Genomic DNA, 23,462 nt, shown 5'->3' with positions numbered 1-23,462 from the left:
AGTCAACAGAGGGTGCTTCCTCTTTGTTAAGGTCAAGGGTCGACAACAGCTGTGTGACTTGGAAGTAATTAACACAACTTTACAAACACAGCAAGCAATAATTTAGTGCTTTGCAGGTCAAAAGACGTCTTAGAGCTGGGCTAACATCTTGTCACGTATTTTTCTATGACGCTTTAATTTATGGGTATGTAATTTCCAGATAAGAAAAAAACAAAACATTTTTAAAGAAGTTTCATGGAAAGAAATATGCAATTAGATATTACGGGAGAACATGTCGAAATCTTACACACTGTCAACACCAAGTTTATTTCAAATGAGTCAAAGTTAGAAGCTAGACAAAAGCTGTTGCACCAGGTGTGATGTTAACACACTTTTTATTTTATCAACTAAAGGAATATTAGGAGAGCGTTAAATTGGTACACTTCAAGATTACTGATTACAATCACGGGTGTAACCGTCTTTTAGTACAGCACAGATAGAGAATGAAGATTTTGGCTAAATGAAATTACAAAACGTCAACTAATCCACCTTTACAGTCGTTTTGTGCGATTATAGACTAACGTTAGCTTTTTATTTCTGCCGATCGCATTCAAGCTTAAAAAAGAATTGTAAGTATTGTAAACTTATGTTTGCCACAGAGCTTATTTTCTGAAATAAATCAAATTAAACTTTTTTTTGATGGAACCAGTGAGGTGCTAACCGCTGGGGTTGACCTACAAAAACACGTCATCCCTGCAGCAGATTTCCTATTTTCTCTATAATAAGTAAGAAATTACATGAATCTTTCCTCAAGACTATCTAGAAAATGATATGACAATTATAGGCCTGTAAAAAAAAAAAAAAAAAAAAAAAAAAAAGCATTAACTGTTTTTGTCATCCCAACTTGTTTTATGTATTTGAGCTATTTCATTGTTTCCTTTAGTATTCATACGACCAAATGTAATTGTGCAATCATCTGTAATGTATGACAGTAAAAGATAAAACCATGAAGGACTTCCTTTCAGTGAAGCAGGTCCTTTTGAGCTGAAACTGTTATTTAAATGCAATACAGTTATATGTAACTTAAAAATCTAAAACATCTTCAACATAAACCAGTTTTAACTCAACACATACTGGAAACACTAAAAACAGACGTGAATTATAACCTCACAGCACCAGTGTGCATCTGTAAGGGTTGAGCCAGCTAATCCCCCTCCCCCCATCTGAACTTATACTCAGCCATATCCTGCTGCTTATCAATAAATAAGCATATTAACACGATCTATTAACAGCTCTACACATAAACTCCTCCAATCCTTCAAGGCTCTAATTTCCACACTCTCTCTCACACACACACCAAGACGCAATCACAGCTTTCACACCTGAGAGATGTGACTTCTCAATGCAACATTAAGCCTGTAGATGGTGTGATTAATTGAGATTTCTTATTTATATCTGACCTGAGGGCCCCTGAGGGTCTTCATAAGAGAATTAGCTGTTCGCTTTGTGCAATCACCAATCGTCTCACAGGAGAAGGAAAAGAGGAACAACATTATGTCAGGCTGTTCCAACACATAAAAACAAACTCCAGCTGCTCCTCATATGCTCATGTATCTGTCATTGTCTCAACTTATATTTCACATTCAACTGTGCAGAAATTGACCTTTAAAAACGACGGACAACAACACTTCGAAACAATATCTGATGCTGCGAGTCATTAATGTCCACTGACCAAGAGTCAATGGCTGACATGATGCTCCTGCGAGGAATGACCATCATTCCGGGCGACTATTTAAGCAGATGAACCGAAGGATATAGTGACATGACTTCATCTGAACAAGTACATCTAACCTGTCTGCTCAGGTTTCCTGTATATAGGTATTTATATCCGCCAACACATGAAAACAGCAATGACTTTATAAGGCTGCAGCTTGAGGAGGCATACAGATAGACAAGTGAGATTGTACACAAAATGAATATTAAAATCCGTTCCGTTTATGGCCTTCACTCAGGGATTCGTAGCGTGGCAGGTAAAAAAATAAATAAGAGTGTGAATGTGTTTGTGGGCCGAACAAATAAAGTTGACATTATTATGCATAAATCTTGTTTAAGAAGAAAAGAAAACGTTGGAGGAGTAACCAGTTGAGAAGTATTGATTCAAGAGAAGTCTATGAAATGTAGAGCGTTACATAAACTTCTCATACAAAACAAAACAGAGCACTGCTACTGGACAAGAAAGGATTCAACATGCAGACGAAAACAAAAGACCAAGAGTAAGTTGTTTAAGAAAAGTATTAAAAAAGTTATGAGTGAAATAATCAGAGAAAGAGAGTGAGGAACAGTAAAGGACGGCTGGAAAAGACTAAGTGACAGGTGGGTAGATGGAGAGATGAGGGAGAAGCAGGTGGAGGGGGATAAAAAAGGGAAAGCAAAAGACATTTCAAAAGACAGAAAACAGGCAGGCAGGTAAAAGAAGGTTTGGTAAAGACCTACCAGGGTCTGTTGGTATCTCAGAGCCTTTCTTTGGGACGCATCTGCAGCCATTGACACGCTGTCACTGATCCAAAAATATCTTCGCTGGACACCCCAACATTTCCAACGGTGTGGGCAACACCAAACAAACACACACTCTCGCTCCTATATATATATGTTTATATACGTACACACTTTACACCAGGTCAAATAAACACACAAACATCTTCTAAAGTTCCTCACTCTCCAACATACTCGTTACATAGTAAAAGTAAAAAAAAAAAGGCAGATGATGTCCTTCCCAAAACGCGCTCTTCTCACCAGATGATCCAGAGGCTGCGAGCCATCCAGCGCGTCTGCGGACCCGACCGACACACGGACAGAAATCAGAGCGAAGCCATCTGATGAGGCAGTGAAGGACGCAGTGCTTTCCTTTATTAGAACTGCAGACACCTAATAAACACACACACAACTTGTTGCTCTTAGCAGCAACCTCCCTGCCAGCTGGCCATTAGGTGCGTGTGTGTGTGTGTTTGGATGGACTGTTCTTGTTTGGACAGGGGTGGTGGGGGTTGGAAGGGCACCCCCCCATAGGGCTGCCCCTGCAACGTGAGCAGGAAAGTGCACATGACACCCTTATGACAGCTCACACCTAATCAGCCAATGATGGAAGACAATCTCTCCCCCCCCTAACACTCACAAGCTATAGCAGTCCCCCTTAGGGAAAAAATAAAAATCACCCCGAGTGTGCCCTCTCACTGTAAAATACACCCCCCCCCCCCCTAAAGTACTTGTAGGACCCACCACGCTCGGTAAAGTGATCCTCATATTGCTTCACCTCTCAAGCAGGTTCAGATATCAAGAGGAGCTAATACAGGAAGGGAGCTGAGCGCATATGGGCCGCACATCATTCACTAAGAGCTGAAATGCCAAAAAGGGCCATGGGGTAGACCTCCACTGCTCTGCATCCCACTCAGACAAGTTAATCTTTACCAACTCGTCCTCTTGTTCCTCCTCTTAGGCTGATGAGACGGGCGGCCATTATGACAACCACAAAGACACACAGACACACACAGGTCCCCCTTAACCCCGCCCTGCTTTGTGGTCTACACGCCAGTGCATGACAGCCTAATCTCACAGCTACACCGGAGGCCAGCGACAAATGTGTTACTCTGGCCGCCGGTGTGTGTGTGTGTGTGTGTGTCAAGGGAGAATGACGGTGGACAGCTGGCTGAGCCTCTATCTGATACACTAAGAACATTATCACTGGGTGGCGTGCAGCGTGAGAGAGACATACGTCCCAGTCACAGCATGGAGAGACCTGAGCACAGCAGAATAGTGGGGAGCCAGTTATACTATACCTGAGAACAGACGGGACAGGCTGTACGTCGGGAACAACACACACAAACAAAGCAACAAGGAGGATCAGATGAAGTGGAGCATGCACAGGTTTAAATTCATGCAAAGGCCTCACACTCACCGTCAAGGATTCAGCTTAAACAAAACATACGTGCAAAATAAACGCACACGCACATGCAAGAAAAACAACAACAGTTTGTCTTGTTAAAAAAAATCATGGCCTGTTTATTGTAGAGAACTTTTGGCAGTCATTGGTGTAGACAGAAACAAAATCTCTCCTGGCCCCTTCAACCTTGCACCTCAGCAAAGCTTGGCAGCAAATATCAACCCTTCAGAACGTTTCCCCCCCCCTGCAGGAGTGCAACCCTTTTATACTTCTCCAGTGTTTGTGTTTAAATAATTACAAAAAACAAAGGATAAGAAGAGTGAGCAACTTCCACAACAGGGTAAACTCTACCCAATGCTTACGAGCTGTGACAACTTCAAACACAGTTTAAAAAACACACAGATGGTAACAATCAATACTGTTTTGACCATATACTCTGTTTTATCCACTACAACACTGTTGTAACAAAACACAGTTTGTCTGATCAGGGCTTTTCTGGGAAACATCAATGCTCACACAGTCTTGAGAAATAGATCTCTCCATGTGCACGTGTGCCAAAGAGATATAATATACTAAGAAAGCTCTAGGTCATAAATTCATCTAATAGCACATCCTCATATGGCACAGACTGTTGTAAAAAAAAAAAAAAAAAAAAAAAAAAAAAAAAAAAAAAAAAAAAAAAAATGCATATTGTTTATGGAAGACATTAAAAAAAGACATCTTTACTGTATCAGATACAGTAAAATACCACATAACTTGTAAGGGGACGAACAAAATGTGCAACACCCACCCACAGGGAGACACACTATTAGGAGTCAGAGTTAGCCCAAAGGTCAGAGTTCACACTGTGGGTGTACGACCCCACAAGTAGCACCACATTCCCCTGGCAGCACACCACCCTGACAGGGACAGATATACAGTATATCTGTATATAACACAGTATATAACACAGCTGATATGAAGTGGAATTTACAGTGGGTGCCCTTTATGAAATTTAAAGTTACAAAGCTGAATTTACCTGATTGAACATCTACAAACAAAAAGCAAAAAAAATTAAATTACTGAGATAATTCAAGGTCTTGTTTGTAAGCTGCCCTATAGTTTTTTTTCCTGTTAACAGGGAACAATATGTGAGAAAAAAATGTAAGCTTTTCTAATGAGAGCCAAACCTGCTGCAGAGATTTACCGCTTCATCATCACTGTAGCCCGCTATACCTAAAATAAAAAGCTTTCTGCATCTGAATTGAAAATATGGTAACAAAAGAGACTGTTGAAATGGATTTGTCTCTGCTGTACTGCCCCCTGCTTGTCACTATACTAAAAACCAGAAATGGTCACAACTTATTACAAACATTATATACACAGAGAGAATGGGTTTATAAATCCTTATAAAAACTATTTCATATAAAATAAATCCACAAAAATAGATCTGTGTACAAAATACATCTTAAAAAGAGAGAGTGAAACCTCAAAGTAGCTGTGCAGTAAGAAAACAACAAGATACGATTCTGTCTTTGACTAAAAAGGATTATCAACTAAACCTTCTAACTGGCATAGACGCAGACACAGATGCATGAGTAAATTGTATGCTAATACATTGCCCAATTCCGAGTACATGTAGATTAACATAAATGTGCTCCTTTTCCATTCCAACATTAGTGAGTGTATGCACGCATGTGTTTTTTCATGTCTGAGGAGGCAGTATTTACACAAAAAATATGAATGAACAGATCTTCTTTTTGGACGTGAAGTTGTAGAGGAGGAATGTGTGAGTGTGTTGCAGTAGTTAAAGTGGAATGAACCGCTGTGTGGGTTTATGAGAGGCTTCAATGCAAGGAATGGAGTGTGTGTGGGTTAATCTGTACGAGCATATTTGCATGCATCAATACTGGGGCTGGTACTTGGGGAAAAGGAAGAGGTCTTTGCACAATGAGCTGGTGAACTCCGACATCTCTTTGCAGCGATGGTGGGCGGTGCCAGGAGCGTAACCCTCCCGCTCCTTAATATGAGCGTTCACCTGGAGACAGAGGGGGGGGAAACTCAGAAAGAGTACAGTGATTTCCTAAAGTTTACCAAACAAGAATGCTTATTTCACATAGTGCATGCAGTACACTTTTGTGGGTATAGGACACTTATGTGTACCTGCACCATGATGTCTGCAAGGTGTGTGTCTCTGGCATGGAGGCGTAGTGTTGAGTTTAGTTCCTGGATGAACCAGGAGCCTCTCTTGGTGTTCCGCATCGCTGCTGTGCCTTGAAGAGGAAGAGATCAAACAGCAAAGGATTAATACTACTAATAATGAAAAAAATATTGAGATGATATGCAGGGAGACAGAGCTACGGTAGTGTTTGTTATTTGCATAACTGGAAATAGAAACTACCAAGTCATAAAACAACGTTAACATTATAAACTGTGATCGCTGTTGTGGAACAGCAGTCAAGGCTCACTCAGGCTAAAATGGATGAAGACAGAGCTTCAGTGATACTTTATCAAGCGATGGGACAAAAGGCTTCATACAACTATTTTTCACATATGCAGTAGTACTACCCAAGTTTCCCTTTGAATCCACCAACATCCTTCCATATGTATTTGTTTGCACTTCCAGTGAATGATGCATTATTGGTAGAAAACAAGGGCATATTAAGCCACAGTTGGGTTCAGATGCAGGACAGAATCAGCAGAGGGAAAAACTATTATCCAACTAACCGATTTGTTTTTCGCTGGTTATAATGTTGCTTCGGTAAATAACCCTGGTAAAAAATATATTCCATGCATGCATGCGCAAATCACAACTGCCTCTAAATTTCTCCCACGCATTTTTGTTTTTTTTAGACCCTTTAAACTTCTGATGATACACACTTGCAGATTTCATACATAAATCCACCCCAGAGTAGCAAAAGGGACAGACTTACAAATTCTCTGACCTTTGAGCGATGCAAAGCCACAGATCATGTCAGACCGCTGAGGCAGTTTGATCCTGGGCCTTCCCAAGTCCCCTCTTTGTCTGGAGTTGGCATCCCCTTGTCCTTCCCTCCCAGCATCCCTCTGTTCACAGCTTGGTGAGCAGGTCCTCGGTGGCCCGTCTATTTGCTCCACTCCACAGTCCATCTCCTCTGGAAGACAAGTAAGTTACAATGAGGCTAACATTTAACAGTTTTTTAAACATCTTTGTTTGGTCTTGAGACGTTTTTTTCTATTGTCTCATACTTGCATTGATTTTGTGGCTGATTTGACTCAGACTAGAAGTTTTATCTGTCTTCACTCGTACTCAACCCTCATTTGATTTCGGTCTGGATCTCAAAACTCCTGGGACTTAGTGTCTCACAGCCAACATAATAGGTCTTGACTACTGCACTTGCAAAAACACACAGAATAACTTCTGAGCAAATCCAAGACAAAGCTGTTTTGTGATCAATGTCACGGTCATGGACCCAAATTGATTTTGTGCAACTCTGTGATAAACCAAAAACAATTCTGTTATTACTACAGCATATAAGGGACCGTCTTTTTAACAGGACTTGTTGGAATTATTTCCGTAAGGAAATCTTTCATTAGTATTGTGCATGACCCTTGGTTAAAAATGTTTTTTTCTTTTGTTACTTTTTTGGAGATAAAGTTGCTGAGAGAGTCTAAATAAAATGCAAATCTAATGAGAAAGTCACCAACACTGTGTTTGGCTGTGACAAAATTAGTTTAATTCTGTGCTGTTAAGCCCACAATGCGAACCATCATGCTGCACATAGGTGTAAATCTCACTGGCACAGAATCGGCCATATTTGAGAGCGATCTGCCGGTCACTGTTAATGGTTGAAGAAGATGAAAATCGTTGAATTTCGGTCACCGGTTGATCGATTGGTGCATCTCTACTTAAAACAATCATTATTATAGGTCTTCACTTAAGCTATATGCAGAGGCAGTGGCCAACCACATCTAATGGCCTTTTGGCAGCACACCTGGGGTTGGCTTTGTGGTGGAGCGAGGGCGTGTGAGACAGTAATTAGGATTGGCCCTTAGGGGTCTGAGGATTTGTCAGGGGCGTACAATCAGACCATTACCTCCATCACAAAGACAGAGTAATTAACTGGGAGCCTGGTTAAGTCACAGATTAATTACACGTTGATGAACTATTATTGCACTACTAGTGATTACAACAGAACATAGAAATATGACATATTAGGGCACGATCAACAACATCTGGAGCTGTGTGATGAATAGCTGTGTCTGTCACCCAGGTCGCCTGTCCCAGTACACATGGCTATTATGAGTAGCCTATAGGTTTAGCTATGCATTGGTGCATAGATTTTCTCGTTTACAATGTATGTCAATAACTAATAATGATAGAGGTGTGTGCAGAATCAGATCTCGAGCCTTACCTCCTCTGCAGGCCTGTATGAAAAACATCTTTGGCTTGTTCTGTAGCAGGGGACAGTGCGCATTGTCAAAGGACTCAAACACCCAGTCCAGCTGAAATTGAATAAGTGACAACATTATATGTCTGGAAACAGATTGCATCTTTATCCTTAGGGGACATCATATACATAAACCAAGAAGAATATCAAACAAACACCTGCAGGAGCTGTCCATCTGTACCATAAATAGCTCCTTCCACTCCATGGGAGAGCAGACACACCACACAGCTGTCCACTGTTCGGTGGTCTGTTCGACGACAAAAGTTCTCAATGCACGTCCTCATGCCCTAATCAAAGAAGAAAGAATCAACAAAATTGTGGTCAACACAGATTGTTGCCTTTTTAAAATACTGAACAGGTTGACAAGACAGTCACACATATATAATTTTGGGTTTGAACGTAGGGCTATGCAATAGGACTATACATACCACTAAAAAATATAAACATGTCTATCGGATATATTCTTTCTATATTTATTCTATATCGTTTATATCACGATGCCAAAATACCAGTTGACTGACTAAAATGTAAAGTGTGTTTGAATTGTGGTAACATTACGACACTGAAAATGGTCACTGGGCTAAACAAACAAAAACTGACTTTCTAGAAATAAGTCAAGATCAAAAAGTTGTTACTCTCCATTTATTACTTTTTTTTCTAGCTATGTCAACAAAATAAGATGGATGGTTTGTGTTTCAAATAAAATCCTATAAATACATATTGAGCCAGCGTTGGTGTGTGCGGTACCTGAGCAGTGAGGTCTCTTTGGACTGTAACCGAGTAGTCCAGCTCAGTGAAGACCTTCCTGAGGACCTCGTCATCCACCTCACCTCCCTTCCTAGGGTCAAGGTCAGGCGCCGCACAAGGATCAAAGGTCACATTACTAATCACCAAAGCCAAACCACGAGGGGATGAATTCATTCTGTAAGACTGGAGTGCGAGAGAGAGAAAAACAAAAAAGCATGGTAAAGAAATGTCTCTATAAAAGGGCTTAAACACCTAGCTTTTACAAATTACATTATTCTATGATTGCTTTGTTTCATTCATTGTATTCAGCTCTGCATCTGGTGCTCTATACTGACTAATATCCAGATAGGTGGTGTGACACTGAGGACAAGTATTTCTCAAAAGGTCACAGATAAAACATAACTGAGGTTACTGCAAGTTAAGTTATTGCAAATCTGGTGAAGAGAAGTATTTTACCTGCTGGCAGTGTGAGAGGTAAAAGTCGGGAGCGCAGGGGAGCACAGGAGTGTTGATGGGACTATCTGCATCCAGACTGAACTCCATGGACTCTGCTGCACACACAAACACAGAACCACGTGATCACAAACTCTGCTTGTTACAAGTTCAATTGCTGATGCAGTTTGCATATCATTGTGCGCTACAGCCAGCAGGTATGTGACAACAAGCTTTGTACTTTAATGCTGTGAATGAGTCACTCCTGGGGCGTGGCGTCTGCAGGTACAGACAGCAGCAGAACGCTGGAGCAACCAAGCTCCTATATTTTTAAACTCAATCACTTGTCTATTTAAATTAGACAATAGATTTTTTTTATCCAGTCACCACCCCCTGTCTCCATGGAAACAGACAAATATTGACAATGACAGCAACATCTGACACAGAGAAACCTATTTCAACCTGAATGCAGGCCACACCGTCACCACTCACCATGTGTCCTCGCTCTCTTGGCAGCAATTACTTCTTGGGTGGGAAGTCGGAGAGAAGAGTCCACAAACCTCTAAAATTAAATTCAGGAACAAACTCTTCATGACAAAACATCAACTGCTTAACACAAAGAAAATAAGACAGATAATTATGGATTTTGTTCTTTGCTGTGGCAGCAGTGGTTGCTTGTTGTGGGAAAATGACAACTACACTCATAACTTAATTATCCAGTTACCTCCTGCCTGCTGTCTGACTACCTCAACAGGCCATCTGGTTGTCTAACTTAAGTAGTTTGTGGTTTGTGAGTCTCACATCTGTCTGCTTATCTCCTCCTCTTTTCTTCGTCCCCTGTCTCTCTGTCTTCCTGTCTTCCACCCTGACTGGGACCAATCGTCTTAATGGTGACTCTGAGTGCAGACAGCTATCCGAGGTTTGGACTGGGCATGATGAGGAGCTGCTCACCTCACCCTCTTCTTCTCCATCTACTGAAGATGTCTGCAGAAGACCGTTTAACTGGAGCATACTGTTATTCTTTAAACTGTATCATGTAAACTTGAGCTGACAATTATGAAACCTCATAAAAAGACATTCAATGATACAGAGTTCTCACATTAGCTTTTGTTCTTGTGAAAATGTTATCAGTTGGTGTAATCCTTGTTGAGGGATTATAAGCACCCTGCTCACCTTTCTCTTCTTTTCAGTTGTCTTCATTACTGGCTCTTCCTCAGGCTGAATACTCTGTGAGCACAAAACAGACTAAGAGCTGTACTACGTCTGGTAGGAATATGCTCTGTATACTGTAGCTTTGTAATGTGTGTGCGTGAGAGGTTTGACGAAGAGCTAACTCACCTCAGCAGGTGTCTCTTTGCCATCTTTTTGTGGTGATTGTGTGAGCAGTTCGTACAGGTGCTGCTGCTCAGTTTCTTGCAGAGCTGAACAGAAGTGGCTAAAGGCTCTGGGCCCCCGCTTTGGCAAGAGAAGTAGTAAGCGCCAGCTTCGTTTGTGAGACGTTTGCTCAGCCTTAAGTAGAGGATACAAGATAAGAAAACTAAACAACAGTGACAAAGATTAACACTAATAGAACATTTGATTTACTATGCCCAAAAAAATAGCATGCATTTGTTTAAAGGGGTCTTCTGATAACCAGTAATGTCAGCCAGGGTCAGACATCTGTACATGAAAGTAAAACTAAAGGCTTTGTGTTTAGCAATCTTTGACGTTGGCCATTTTGTAACTTTACCCATGTGAGAAAAAAAAAAACTTTAAAACCAAGCTAAAATTTCTGTCGTTTCTAAAGTTCTTCATCCCAACTGTTTGACTAGTGACCCCGTAATAGTAAACAATATCTGCTTGTGACCTCTTAACAAAGTTTAAGTTCTTCGTGTGGACAGAAATGTGAGGCATTTTGGGCAAAGAGTGATTTGGGGTCATTTAAAATATGTCTAACAGCCTAAAGAAGTGAAAGCATCTGGTGTTTTACAAAATAAAAATAATAAAAGAAACATTCCCCATTGGTTCTGACTCCCAGGTTGGGGAAACTCATGTTCCACCCATGGGCCTACACTTGACTGTAAACTTTACCCTTTCCAAACTATTGACACCAATCTAAGCAAGTGCCTCTAACGTTCAAGGTGTAGGGAGCTAACATTAGATACAGTTAAACATTGTTGACAGTCAGACTGATTATGCATAGGGTCCTAAATTAACCCTTTCATGCATAGAGGTCACTACAGTGGACAGCTATTCAAATGTTGTTTTCTTGTATATGCATGGGTTTTGATCAGCCACTACAGTGAGCGCTATTGTAGTGGCTGATGTAGTGCAACTATGCCATCAAAACCCATGCATATACAAGAAAACAACATTTGAATAGCTGTCCACTGTAGTGACCTCTATGCATGAAAGGGATAAAACGATATCCATCTACCAGTTCCCACATACCATGATACTCTCTGCCATGCTCTCGGTTAGGATCTCGTCTGCCTGCAGGCACTGAATGAGCAGCTCATCCACCACCAGCTGTTTGCAGAGAACTGCAGAGCGTCTCCGCAGAGCCCGCTTGTCCTGCTCCAGCATGCCACACTCCAACATTGTGCACCAGCAGACTGGTTACAGGAGAGATAAAGACACACGTGAAGCTTCATAACCATTAAACGGAAGTTAAACCCAGTGCGCATAGTTAGTACACAGAGCGTCACTGTGTGTAATATTTGCAATGTTTTGCTGCAGATGGCAACGAGATAGTATCTTTGTACGCTTCACTGTCGCTGGGCTCTCTCAATCTGACATGTGTCACATTTATTATACAGTATAGATCCGTCACGATCTGCCGTCCAGGTGTACTGACAGTAACGTTGATGCTAATCCCCAATGCTAGCTAGCTAACTTAGCTACTGCACTCCGGATTTGACCTCTTTTTCTACCATTAAAGTTGTCGAAATGCAATTCCTTCCAAAACCACACTTCTTACCGTTCCTCTGTTTCTGCAAATTCAAAAAAACGTCCGGGAAAATGTCGCCGTGATTCACACTATCTCAAACAAATTAACAACATCCCCTCCTCCTCCCTCCACAAACCAACTTCCGCGGGGTATCAGTGCAGCAATGAGAGTGACTGCGAAGTCGTTGTATTTGATTCTGACCAATGAGAGCAGGATACAGTTTGAGTGGCGTTTCAAGTATCCAATCACCTGGCTTCTTACAGAGAGGTCCCACCCAGATCACGTCAACGGTTCAAAATGCTTTGAACTCCACCACACTGCACCCAGTGCTCCTCAAATAAGTTATTTACAAACACTTACAGGATTCCCTACATAATACAGTTATATAATACATGTTTAGTATACTTATTTATTTAATACAGTAGTATAATACATTTTGTATTTAGTATTATTTTACAGTCAGTCTAGTATGATTCTTTTTTTTTTTCAAAATTGCTTGCATATACAGTACCAGTCAAAAGTTTGGACACACCTTCTCATTCAATGGTTTTTCTTTATTTTTTTTAAATTATTTTTTTACATTGTAGATTAATATTGAAGACATCCAAACTATGAAGGAACACATATGGAATTATGTGGTAAACAAACAAATGCTCAACAAACCAGAATATGTTTTATATTTTAGATTCTTCAAAGTAGTTGAATGAGAAGGTGTGTCCAAACTTTTGACTGGTACTGTATTTAAACTTACCTTGTTTTCAAACTCACAAGGTCCTCCAATTTCCCTCTACCATATCCACCAATCAAGAATCAGCTAAGCCCCATCATCATATACACAGTTAATAGTCAACAGAGTCACAGAGCCTAATGTAAAATCTCTCTCTCTCTCTCTCTCTCTCTCTCTCTCTCTCTCTCTCTCTCTCTCTCTCTCTCTCAGGCTTACACTTCACCCTCCCCTGCTGTCTATCTCCTCACCCTCACTGTGTGTGCTGTCAATAATTGATGATCCTTACTGACTCAAAGGGTAACAGGTCTGGGAGAAAATGTCTCACCCATTTATTTATTTATTTACAAGACTATCTTTAAGTTCAGTCAGGCTGAGAAACAACCATGAGTGTTTATTAAAGCAGGAGGACCGATGGCATGAAGCCGCCAGACCGTGTCCGTTTTATGGGTCATGACAGCTGCTACACCTGTGACCATGAGTGGGTTAATGCTGAATGTCTGGATGACAGCAGGACAGAGAGAGGAAAGGGAAGCTTAAATGAGTGAGAGGCAGGGGGCAGAGCGAAGGAGGAGTGACAGAATGATAGAGTGAATTAATTCAACCTTAGCCAGACCTGATTGACTCGGTAGCAAACTGGCATGTACAAACATTCACAGTGACACCAAAGCCATGGAGAGGGAAAAGAAGAATGACATGTCTTTCTCCAGAAAGAGAAGTTTCACTTTCGGGGCATATGGAGGGTGAGTAAAGACACTTGTTTGTCTCAAAATAGGACTGTTATTTTTAATTCAATTGGGTAATTACATGTACTGAATGTAAAATGACATTATATTTTAGATAAAGGTTATCTTGTCTATGTAAGATGATCCGTTTTCTTCTCCGAGTAGTTCTCACTTCCTTGTTTACAGTGTGGACAGATTCACATGTGGGGATGAGACGAGGTGAGGTTTTGTTTTCCATCAAATTGCGGTTGTTTCGAGCTCAAGCTTTATTGTATAAAATAAGAAATGAATGAGAAGTGATGAAATGTGCCGTTACTTAACCTGTTGCTGCAGACCTGAATCTGCAGAGGACAACATACTGGACATCCTGGACTCTCCTCCCAGTGACAGAAAGCCTTTCCTCTCTGCCAGCAGCAACCAGAGGGTGATCTCATTATAATTTCCAACGTGCAGCTTCCCCTCTAATTTTAATTAAATATAATGTATTTCCATGTGCTGCATTTCTGAGTTTCCATTCGCAACTTAACCGTTTGTCATGTTCCTCTTCCTTCTCCACGTTTCTCCTTCCCTTTCTCTCCGTCTGCACTTGTGTCTGACATCTGCTGCCTGTTGTTCATATCAGGACACAGAGCTGTTTGAAATCATTGAAAAGCTGCAGGTGAGTTACAGCACGATTGATCTTGTGTAGTGCGTATGTTCAGAGAAGTTCTTTATCATCTAATCAATACTCCCCTTGTCCATCAGGGCAGCAGGATCGATGAGCAGCGGTGTGCATTCCCTCTTCCTCTGAAGGTTAGTCTTCAATCTGAGAATAAAAAAACACAGAGTTGACTCTATATACGGGTTTGATCCCATGTTTGTGTGTTGACACCGAACTTTCTGTGAACACCATGACATTTGTTTCCCCAAAACAACAGAAACAACAGACCCTCATCATCATCAGCTGCTCCTTTTTGTCTATTTTAGTCTCAGCTTCTGACGATAGGTGGAGACCTGCCTCTCATCCTCCCTCCGAAGCTGGGGGCTACTGGGTGGACCCCCCTCTGGAGAGGCTTGCAGATGTGAGTCCCACGACCTCCCACCACGGCCTCGTCCCAGAGAGCTACGACATCATGGAGAGAGACGGGGAGGCCAAAATCTACCACGAGTTCTTCCGCTCACGTGTAAGCAGACTTTATCTAAAATCTCAAGGGATATATGATCTTTCCTGGACTTTTGTTTTATCATCTTTTGTTCCTTTTAGTACCATCACTCATTCACAGCAGTGGATCCATTGTTGGGGCCTCTGGTTCTCTCCGTGTGTTTGGAGGAAGAGGAGAGCAAGCTGCGAGTGATACTAAGGTTGAGATCTCGAGCCATTTTAGTCAACTATGAGACAATGTTTGTATAATCCAAGCTGCAACACAACCAGAAGCATTTTGCAGAGCATCATTCTTTTCCTTCAAGCTTGAGCTTCACTGTGCAGAATTATGTTTGAGCAATTTTGATTTAAATGTCTCTGTATGAAGCAACTGTTGCTGTTTTGCATCACAAATGAGAATGCAGAGATCTTTTTTCTTGTCTCGCAGAATGAAGGAGTGCTCTCTGCACGGAGTTTTCTCTCTCTCTCTTTTCCCCAACATCCCATCTGCTGTTGAATTAGCAAAGGTATCAAACTACTTATTCTAGAAGGAGGAAGTATTAATATCCAGTTTGACTATGTACATAATTGTTATCAGCAAAAATACCTAAACTATCACGTGTTTGTCTTATATTTTATGTTACTGGACATATTTTTATGGATGCATTAACATGTATGAAGCAGTTTTATTGTTGTAGCTGGTCGAGTTGGAGATAATTCTAACTACTTTATACACTGTTGGTTCGTTTAATTTATGACAATTCGTCATATTTCATAAAGTGATATGTTTATATGTATATGTGTTGTGTGTGAAAAGATCATCTATCTAGTCAAATAAATGTAGTGGATTAAAGATAAGATCCCCATGCACATAGTGAAATGGAGGTATAAAATAGCATCAAACAGAAATACTATAATAATCCCTCAGAATTTTATTTCAGTACAGTTTTTGATGAATGTAGTTACTAAGTCTGTGAAATGACTCATATTCTCTCTAGATGCTCTGTGATAGAGTGACTGTATCAAATTTTGAAGTGGTCAGCTACCTCAAGGTAATTCTCCAAAATTACCAATGACTAAAAAAGATATGAACACTTATTTTAAATCCTCTCAAAACTCATCTCCCTCTCTCGCTCATCCCTCAGGCCCCAGAACTCATAACTACATTTGATGAACACAGAGTGTCTCCTAATTTCAAGTTTGGCGTTTTGTACCAAAAAGAAGGGCAGGTAAGATAATGTACAGAAAATGTCCTGCTTTCATGGAAATGACTGGCATATTGCACCATATCAAAACTACTCCCACTCAGACAACATCCATCTCTCTCCAGTTCACTGAGGAAGACATACTTAGTAACAATGTGGAAAGTGAAGAGTTTAAAGAGCTCCTTTCTATTTTGGGAGAGACGGTTCAACTGCAAGGCTTCACCGGGTAAAGTGCACCATGTTGATGTTGTTAAGCTGGATAAATGACACAATCAGTGTTCAACATCACATGATTTCTTTCTCCTCACTCTGTTTTCTCAGGTTCAGAGGAGGACTGGATGTGTGTCATGGTCAGACAGGAAGTGAAGCCGTCTTCACTTCCTTTCATGAGAGAGAAATCATGTTCCATGTCGCAACTAAACTGCCTTTCACGGAGGCCGACCCGCAGCAGGTCAGTCACTGTCTCACCCTGATGATTCACAGGACAGTTTCTCACGGTTATTTTAGGGCTAGTTGGAAGACAGACACTGACACTCTTTATTTACACTTTATTTTCTTCCTACAGTTACAGAGAAAAAGACACATCGGCAATGACATTGTAGCTTTGGTCTACCAGGAGGGCCAAACCCCGTTTCTATGTGATGTTATCAAGTCTCACTTCCTGCACTGTTTCCTGGTGGTCCGGAGGATTCATGGTCCAGAGGAGACAGGTAAAACTGCGTACCAGGTGAGTGAAAGACAGTTGAATCTATCATCCCTATCAATCAAAGTGTAGTGGCATCTTGTTTAACAGATTTATACCTTTGTTAAAAAGCATATTGTATTTTGTAGAGCCCGACCAATACTGAATTATTTAGGCTATTACCAATAATTGCTATTTGAGAGTTTAAAAAAATCCAAAGATGTCTGCTGTTATTTGTTTGTTTAATATTAAAAGAGTGTTTATGATAAGGATCCCTTACATTTGTAATTTTGATCAGGACTTCATCTTTGTGGGACATTTTACAGTAAAAAAATAAACCTGTCGCTGCTCTCTGGTGGACAAACTATTGCAACTCAGTTTTTAGACGACCTCAGCATTTCTGTGCTGCAATCTTCACTTCATCGTCACTTAAATCAGTAGAAACACACACCAATGCTGGTATATCTGTTATCAGCAAATATCAGCTAATTTGAGCCAGGATGATTAATCAGTCTGATTTTCTTTCCTCCTCCTTACAGGTGTCCGTCACAGCCAGAGAGGATGTTCCTCCCTTTGGTCCGGTCCTCCCGGATCCTCCCATCTTCACAGATGTAAGAGACCATGCGAAAGAGTAACACACTGTTTTCAAGAAATATATGTTGCAGAAACAGCCAAACTTTGTGTTTCAGCATCTTTGTCTTTGCTGTATGGCACAAGTACAAACATCGCAAATAGCTATCATAATGTTATTCCAAAGATTTATTATTTTTTGTTGAAAGTTGGGAGAAATGTACATTAATAGACTATTTTGTAGGTATACTGTCTGCTTTTAAATATACATTATTTTGTCACTTTTCTAGTATTCCTGTGTACTTTATCTTTCAGTCTTTTGCCTGCTTAGGCCCCTTGCCTTGTTAAAATACTTAGCTTTGATCATCCACCCAGTAACCTTTGTTATTACTCCACCTGTACCTACCTGAGTCCACAAGTACAAATGCATTATTCAGGTTTGTTTCCTCTGTCCTATCTTTTAGTGTTCCCTGCTGAGAGAATTCCTTCTGACAAAACTCATCAATGCAGAGATTTCCTGCTATAAGGCTCAACAATTCAGCAGACTCGAGGTATAGGAGACTATTTTGATTTATGCTCGTTTTTTGTGAATATCCAAGCTGAATATCTGTGCTCTCCTGTCCCTCCTACCTTACGAAGCTCCGCACCCGTTCGTTGCTACTTGAGAGCCTGCAGGCTGAACTCTCCACCCGTTCCCAGTGCATGATGGGAGATCCATCACTGTCTGCTCTCCCATCTTCTGAGGGTGCTCGGGGGGCGTCTGAGGGGGCTGGAGGATTTATTGAAAACTTTAAGGTAAATGTTGGCCTCTTCCGAACTTGACTTTATTACTTTCACTTTACCATTTTCCCTCTAAATCTCTGTCATTAGAGAGCCATTAGAGTGCGGAGTCACTCTTTCGAGACCCTTGGGGTACCGAGGAAGATGGGTGGCAGCGCATCACAGAAGCCTAAGGTACAAATGCAAAATGAGATTGAAGTACTTGAATAAATACTTATTGAAAGCTTTGAGCTTATGTTCTTTTTAACTTTCTTTACAGACAGATAAAGATGGAGAGGGGTAAGGCTTCTGAAAATTAGATCTTTTGTATGATTTGAACTAGAAATAAATATGATTGTTTTTTTCCCTGTTTTTCAGTGACAAATCTCAAGGGCCTCTGTCCTCTGACAGTTTGGGGCCGACTGAACTCAAAGATCAAGCGAGCCCTCAAGAAGAGACATAAAATGAAATATAAATTTGTAGATTTTAAATGTGAATATACATATAGACATTGCTAGCCGGTTATCACTTTATTATCCTGCAGGATGGCTTTAATGTAAATAGAGTGTAAAGTAAATAGTATTTCTGAGAATATAATTATTGTAATGCATCGCATAGCAGTGATATTCAACCTTAATGACAAGCTTAACATTGTATATCAGTGTAATGTTAAAGATATAAAACTACCGGGAAAGGCAAACATGTTTTGAGTTTACACCTGTGTGTTTTAATTGTCATTAAAAATGTTTTATTTCAATGAATGAGGGAAGTAAAAATATAAAGTGAGGAGGAGACAGATTTGGGGAGAAGCAGAGGAAATTAAGTTAAGATTAGCAAAATATACAGAAAATTAGCAATGATGATTGTTTTGATGATGATTATTATAACACTCCCGGTAAAACAAGATTATTAGAAATACAGTTGATGGCGGCAATTTAAGAAACAAACATGTTGATCCAAATGTTAAGGGAAACGGAAGAGAGGAGGAAAAATATACTACCAGTAATGCAAAAATAGTTTTTATATAAACCTGTACGTATAAAAATAAAAAAATGTTACAAAAATAAAAGTAGAACCATATCATCAGCAAAATATATATTATAAAAAAAATATTGATAATTATTATTACTGATGTGTAAATATTTTAGGTCTAGTAATTAGGTCTGTAAAAAAATAGATTTTGGTAAATATTTTAAATAAATAGATACATTTCCATTCAAATGCAGCATATTTGAAGAAGTACCTCAAAGTTGAACTTAATTATTGGGAATACATCTTGAAAATGTATTGTCATTTAATAATCTACTTATTTCTTTCTTCCCTTTTTTTGTTAATGCAATGTACAAATAAGGTAACAAATTAGACCGAAACATGTGTAACAAAACATCCAGACAATAACACAAAACATAAAAAGGAGGTTTATTAGGTAAACGTTTTTAAATGCTGTTCTTCAATGCTCATGTGGTACTAATACTGCTGCACACTCCAGTCCAGTAGATGGCGGCATTGAGCCAATACCGCTATTAAATCCAAAGAAGAAGAAACAGACAGACGGCGTAGAAGAAGAAGAAGATGGAGGCGATCGATTTGCAGTATCTCCAGAGGAGGGCAGTAATGCGGTGGTTTGTTTGGTTTATTTAGACCCACAATCCTAGCGGTCAGACGCGGTTACTGTTTATATCCGTGTTGTTTTTTAGCTCTAGCAAACTGTGGCTAATTTGAAGCTGAATCTCATTCATATTTTTGCGCTGATAGGGGTTAGTGATGTATGTTGGTGAGATACGTGTGTGACATAACGCTGCTGATCTGATTTTCACCACGTCAGGTTAGTTGAACTTTGACACACTGCGCCGTGCACAGACACTGCTTGCAAGGGCAGGAGACGACTCGTGTGAACTTTAACTTTGTGTTAGTTTTACGCACAGTGTCACTTCAAATACAAGTAAGAGCCGCTGACCTCTGCAGAACATGACATCCAAGAAAGTGATCGAGTTGTTCTACGATGTGGTTTCTCCGTACTCCTGGCTTGGCTTTGAGGTTTGTTTATTTTTGCATGTGAGCTTCCATTACACAGACACAGACTTGGTAAAAAATAATAATTATAAAAATAAGCTTTAAACGGATCGTTTGTGTTTCTAGGTCATGTGCCGCTACAGACACGTGTGGAACATAGAGCTCAAACTGCGTCCTGCATTTCTGGGTGGTATCATGCAAGGGGCAGGTAGGTAAACAGTGGTGGAAAGTAACTAAGTACATTTACTCGAGTATTGTACTGAAGTACAGTTTTAAGTTACTTGCACTTTACTTTAGTGTGTCCATTTTCTGCTACTTAACACTAATATTCCTCTACATTTCAGATTCAAAGTACTTATCACTACACCACATTTAATACTTTGCGGATTCAGATTAATACTATATAATCAAATAAATGACCATGTTTTATTAAAAGTTAGAATAAGATAAGGGCTAGCAGTATTTAAAGTAATTAAGCAACACCTGCTGCAACATTAAAGTAACACACATTAATGCATCAGTAATTATAATCCAATTATATTGAGTACTTAAAATGTTTGATGTATTTTGATGCTAATTGTTGTACTTCTACTTAAGTAACACATTGAATGCAGGACTTTTACTCCTATCTGCATGGATACTGTCAGTACTGTTGCATTTCATACAATATTTATCTTTCATGACAGGAAACAAGCCCCCTGGTCTGGTCCCAAACAAATTCCTGTACATGACCAAGGATCTGAATCGCTTGTCAGGGTATTTTGGGGTTCCCTTGCAGGCTCCATCTGACCCCTTTGAGGCCATGTTCCAAAAAGGTACCTACAAGCAGGATCTGATGGGATCAGTGATGTTATATGTATTGATTGAACCATGGCTGGATCAAGTTGCTTATCCAGCCTTGTACAAGATAGTGGTGGTACTATTTCATCAACGCTAATAATGCAGGAAGTTTGAGGTCTTTTCCTGTTTTATTCTCCGAGGCTCCTTGTCTGCGATGCGATTTGTGACAGCAGTACAAGAGAGGGAGAAGGGTGGAGACGAGCAGGTGGTGCGTGTGTCCCGGGAGCTGTGGAGAAGGATCTGGAGTGAGGACAAAGACATCACAGAACCTGCATCGTTGTCTGAGGTACCAGCATATCCAGCCTGGTTGTATTTGAGAAGATTTAGAAACACCGTTTAGAGTTGTCGCCGCATTTGTCATTTTTTTTGTTTGTGCAGGCAGCGATGAAAGCAGGACTGTCTGACAGCGAGATTAAAGAAGTGCTGCAGCTGTCCACCTCAAAGGAGATCAAAGACAAGCTCAAAAGTGCAACACAGAATGCACTGGATTATGGGGTCAGTTGTCCTTCAGTTCTACTTGTAGATTCAGGCAAAAGAGAGACGAGATATCACAATGTAATGACCAAAATTTTCTCCAAATGTGTCTTCCCAGGCATTTGGCTTCCCCATGGTAGTTTGTCATGTAAATGGAAAGCCAGATATGTTTTTTGGATCTGACAGATTTGAGCTCATGGCTCACTGCATTGGTGAGAAAACTCTTGTACTGTGCGTCATTCACAAACACGAACACAAGTAATGCAATAGTGACAATAGAAAGATTAGAATTACACTTTACATAGCCATAGCTGCTTTAGATTCTTGCCTAATCTCATTATTTTTTCTGTTGCAGGGGAGAAGTGGCTGGGACCTCAGCCTGACAAATCAGCTGCCAAGCTGTGAGATACAAAGCTGCCTTCAAACCCTGACACTGTGCTCACAGATTATAATGATGTCTTTGAGTTTAATCTAATTCTTCAAGTGTTATATTTTCTGTCCTCCCTGAAACCAAGCATTATTTTTGCAATAGCCTTAATAACAAATAGTAGTGTAAATAATGTAATATCATTGTACTGTTAATTTTGTGCCTACTAAAAAGAACATTGACAGCTTCCAGATGATAATCTGTTTAATTTGTCTAATAAAAAAAGGTAAATTTAGGAAAAGGATGCAATTGTGTTTGTGATTTGTTGCATGATGTAACACATAACTTCATATTTTTTGATCATGCTAGTGTCGTGGCTCTATGAGTGTTGGGACGGTCGGTCCACCACTTTGGTCCTGACTGAAATATCTCAAAAACAACGACAGTCATCAACATTCACGGTCCCAACAGGATGAATACTTATGATGTTGGTGATCCCCTGATTATTGCTATAGTGCCACCATGAGATTGACATTTGTAGTTGTGGTGAAACGTATCAACAGAAGGGATGGATAGCCAAGACATTTATTCATGTCCCCCTCAGGATGAATCCATTAACTTTTCATCTCAACTGTTATTCTTAAATCAAGCAGTTAAACCATCATACTGACTGTATGAATATAACTTTGATCATACATCTATCTCTGGCTCAGTGGATTCCTCACAGCAAGTGAGTTTAAATTCATATGATGGGGAGGCCTAGTTCCATCCCACAGTGCAAATATATGCAGTCGATTGGAAACTAAAGTGCACATGAGCTTTATTGTTAGTGGGTGAATCGTTGTCTGTGTGTTTGCATTGTGCCAGACTGAGGAGCTGTGTGGGTGTAACCCTCCTCTTTACCAATGAGAGCAGGGGTTCACTCCACCCTATTGCAACAATAAACAGGATGTGGTTATGGATGATGGATGATTGGATAAAACCTACTTCATGAAAAAAAGATCAAACATCAAATCCAAACTGTCATTACATGGGATTGCAACAAAATACTCAATATATAACACTTTTCATTTTAATTGTCAGTCAGTCAAATGGAGTAGCTCAACTACTGACCATCAGATTATATAGAAATCATATCAATAATACATCACAATGGTCCATTCTGGTTAAGAAATAAAGATAAGCGGTGGAGAGGTGTGCAGTGCCTCCCTATTTACCAATCACTACAACAAAATAACAATAATCAGGCACAACATGAAAAGCTTAATTATCAATGATTTTCAGAAAAGATAATATTTCTGGATAGTTTCATATGATGAAATAATGAAATGTGAAAGATACAATTAATATGCAAGCGTATTACAGTGTCATTAAATACAATAAAAGATAAGAAAAAGTGCAGTTTAAAGGATGTGTTTTTCTCACACCGGGTGATATTGATTCACATAAACATGTTTTTGTGAGGGATGTGCTTTGATCTGATTCCCAACTGTATTTTAAGAAACCTCCCCTTTAAGTCCAAATATTTATAGGCGTGGACATTTTTCAAT

The 23,462-nt window shown here is 40.0% G+C and overlaps 3 protein-coding genes across 9 annotated transcripts; 2 read left to right on the top strand and 1 right to left on the bottom strand.

The window, feature by feature from the left end:
- Positions 1 to 4,590: 4,590 nt before the first annotated feature.
- Positions 4,591 to 12,550, bottom strand: casp2 (caspase 2, apoptosis-related cysteine peptidase). Of its 6 annotated transcripts, none has more exons than XM_054621621.1 (13): positions 12,464 to 12,550; positions 11,935 to 12,098; positions 10,843 to 11,013; positions 10,678 to 10,731; positions 10,306 to 10,488; positions 9,997 to 10,066; positions 9,529 to 9,623; positions 9,073 to 9,255; positions 8,484 to 8,612; positions 8,290 to 8,380; positions 6,829 to 7,029; positions 6,059 to 6,168; positions 4,591 to 5,933 (listed from the first exon to the last, which is right to left on the bottom strand). In XM_054621621.1, the coding sequence occupies exons 2-13, from the start codon at positions 12,082 to 12,084 to the stop codon at positions 5,799 to 5,801; spliced, it is 1,572 nt and encodes a 523-aa protein (XP_054477596.1). In that variant the 5' UTR covers positions 12,085 to 12,098; positions 12,464 to 12,550; the 3' UTR covers positions 4,591 to 5,798. The 6 variants fall into 6 exon arrangements, with proteins under 6 accessions (XP_054477596.1, XP_054477597.1, XP_054477598.1 ...); XM_054621622.1 differs by having other exon boundaries at positions 6,841 to 7,029; XM_054621623.1 differs by lacking the exon at positions 10,306 to 10,488.
- A 1,015-nt stretch (positions 12,551 to 13,565) lies between these two features.
- rap1gapl (RAP1 GTPase activating protein-like) lies at positions 13,566 to 18,913 on the top strand. Its single transcript, XM_054621610.1, is given in 20 exon segments — positions 13,566 to 13,900; positions 14,048 to 14,101; positions 14,216 to 14,306; positions 14,505 to 14,540; positions 14,627 to 14,674; positions 14,849 to 14,897; positions 14,900 to 15,045; positions 15,126 to 15,223; positions 15,451 to 15,529; positions 16,001 to 16,054; positions 16,148 to 16,231; positions 16,333 to 16,433; positions 16,529 to 16,658; positions 16,773 to 16,934; positions 17,429 to 17,500; positions 17,924 to 18,010; positions 18,099 to 18,254; positions 18,330 to 18,413; positions 18,499 to 18,518; positions 18,597 to 18,913. Coding segments are annotated over 20 exon segments (1,707 nt in total). The 5' UTR covers positions 13,566 to 13,829; the 3' UTR covers positions 18,682 to 18,913.
- A 900-nt stretch (positions 18,914 to 19,813) lies between these two features.
- On the top strand, positions 19,814 to 22,230 carry LOC129109575 (glutathione S-transferase kappa 1-like). 2 transcript variants are annotated; one of them, XM_054621678.1, is made up of 8 exons: positions 19,814 to 20,043; positions 20,132 to 20,255; positions 20,358 to 20,439; positions 20,918 to 21,046; positions 21,212 to 21,357; positions 21,450 to 21,566; positions 21,664 to 21,757; positions 21,901 to 22,229. In XM_054621678.1, the coding sequence occupies exons 2-8, from the start codon at positions 20,187 to 20,189 to the stop codon at positions 21,948 to 21,950; spliced, it is 687 nt and encodes a 228-aa protein (XP_054477653.1). In that variant the 5' UTR covers positions 19,814 to 20,043; positions 20,132 to 20,186; the 3' UTR covers positions 21,951 to 22,229. The 2 variants fall into 2 exon arrangements, with proteins under 2 accessions (XP_054477653.1, XP_054477654.1); XM_054621679.1 differs by lacking the exon at positions 19,814 to 20,043 and having other exon boundaries at positions 20,184 to 20,255; positions 21,901 to 22,230.
- The last annotated feature ends 1,232 nt before the right edge of the window (positions 22,231 to 23,462 follow it).

The sequence above is a fragment of the Anoplopoma fimbria genome, chromosome 20 (assembly GCF_027596085.1).
Source record: "Anoplopoma fimbria isolate UVic2021 breed Golden Eagle Sablefish chromosome 20, Afim_UVic_2022, whole genome shotgun sequence".
NCBI classification, from domain to species: domain Eukaryota; kingdom Metazoa; phylum Chordata; class Actinopteri; order Perciformes; family Anoplopomatidae; genus Anoplopoma; species Anoplopoma fimbria.
This window is presented reverse-complemented; position numbering and strand designations above follow the sequence as displayed.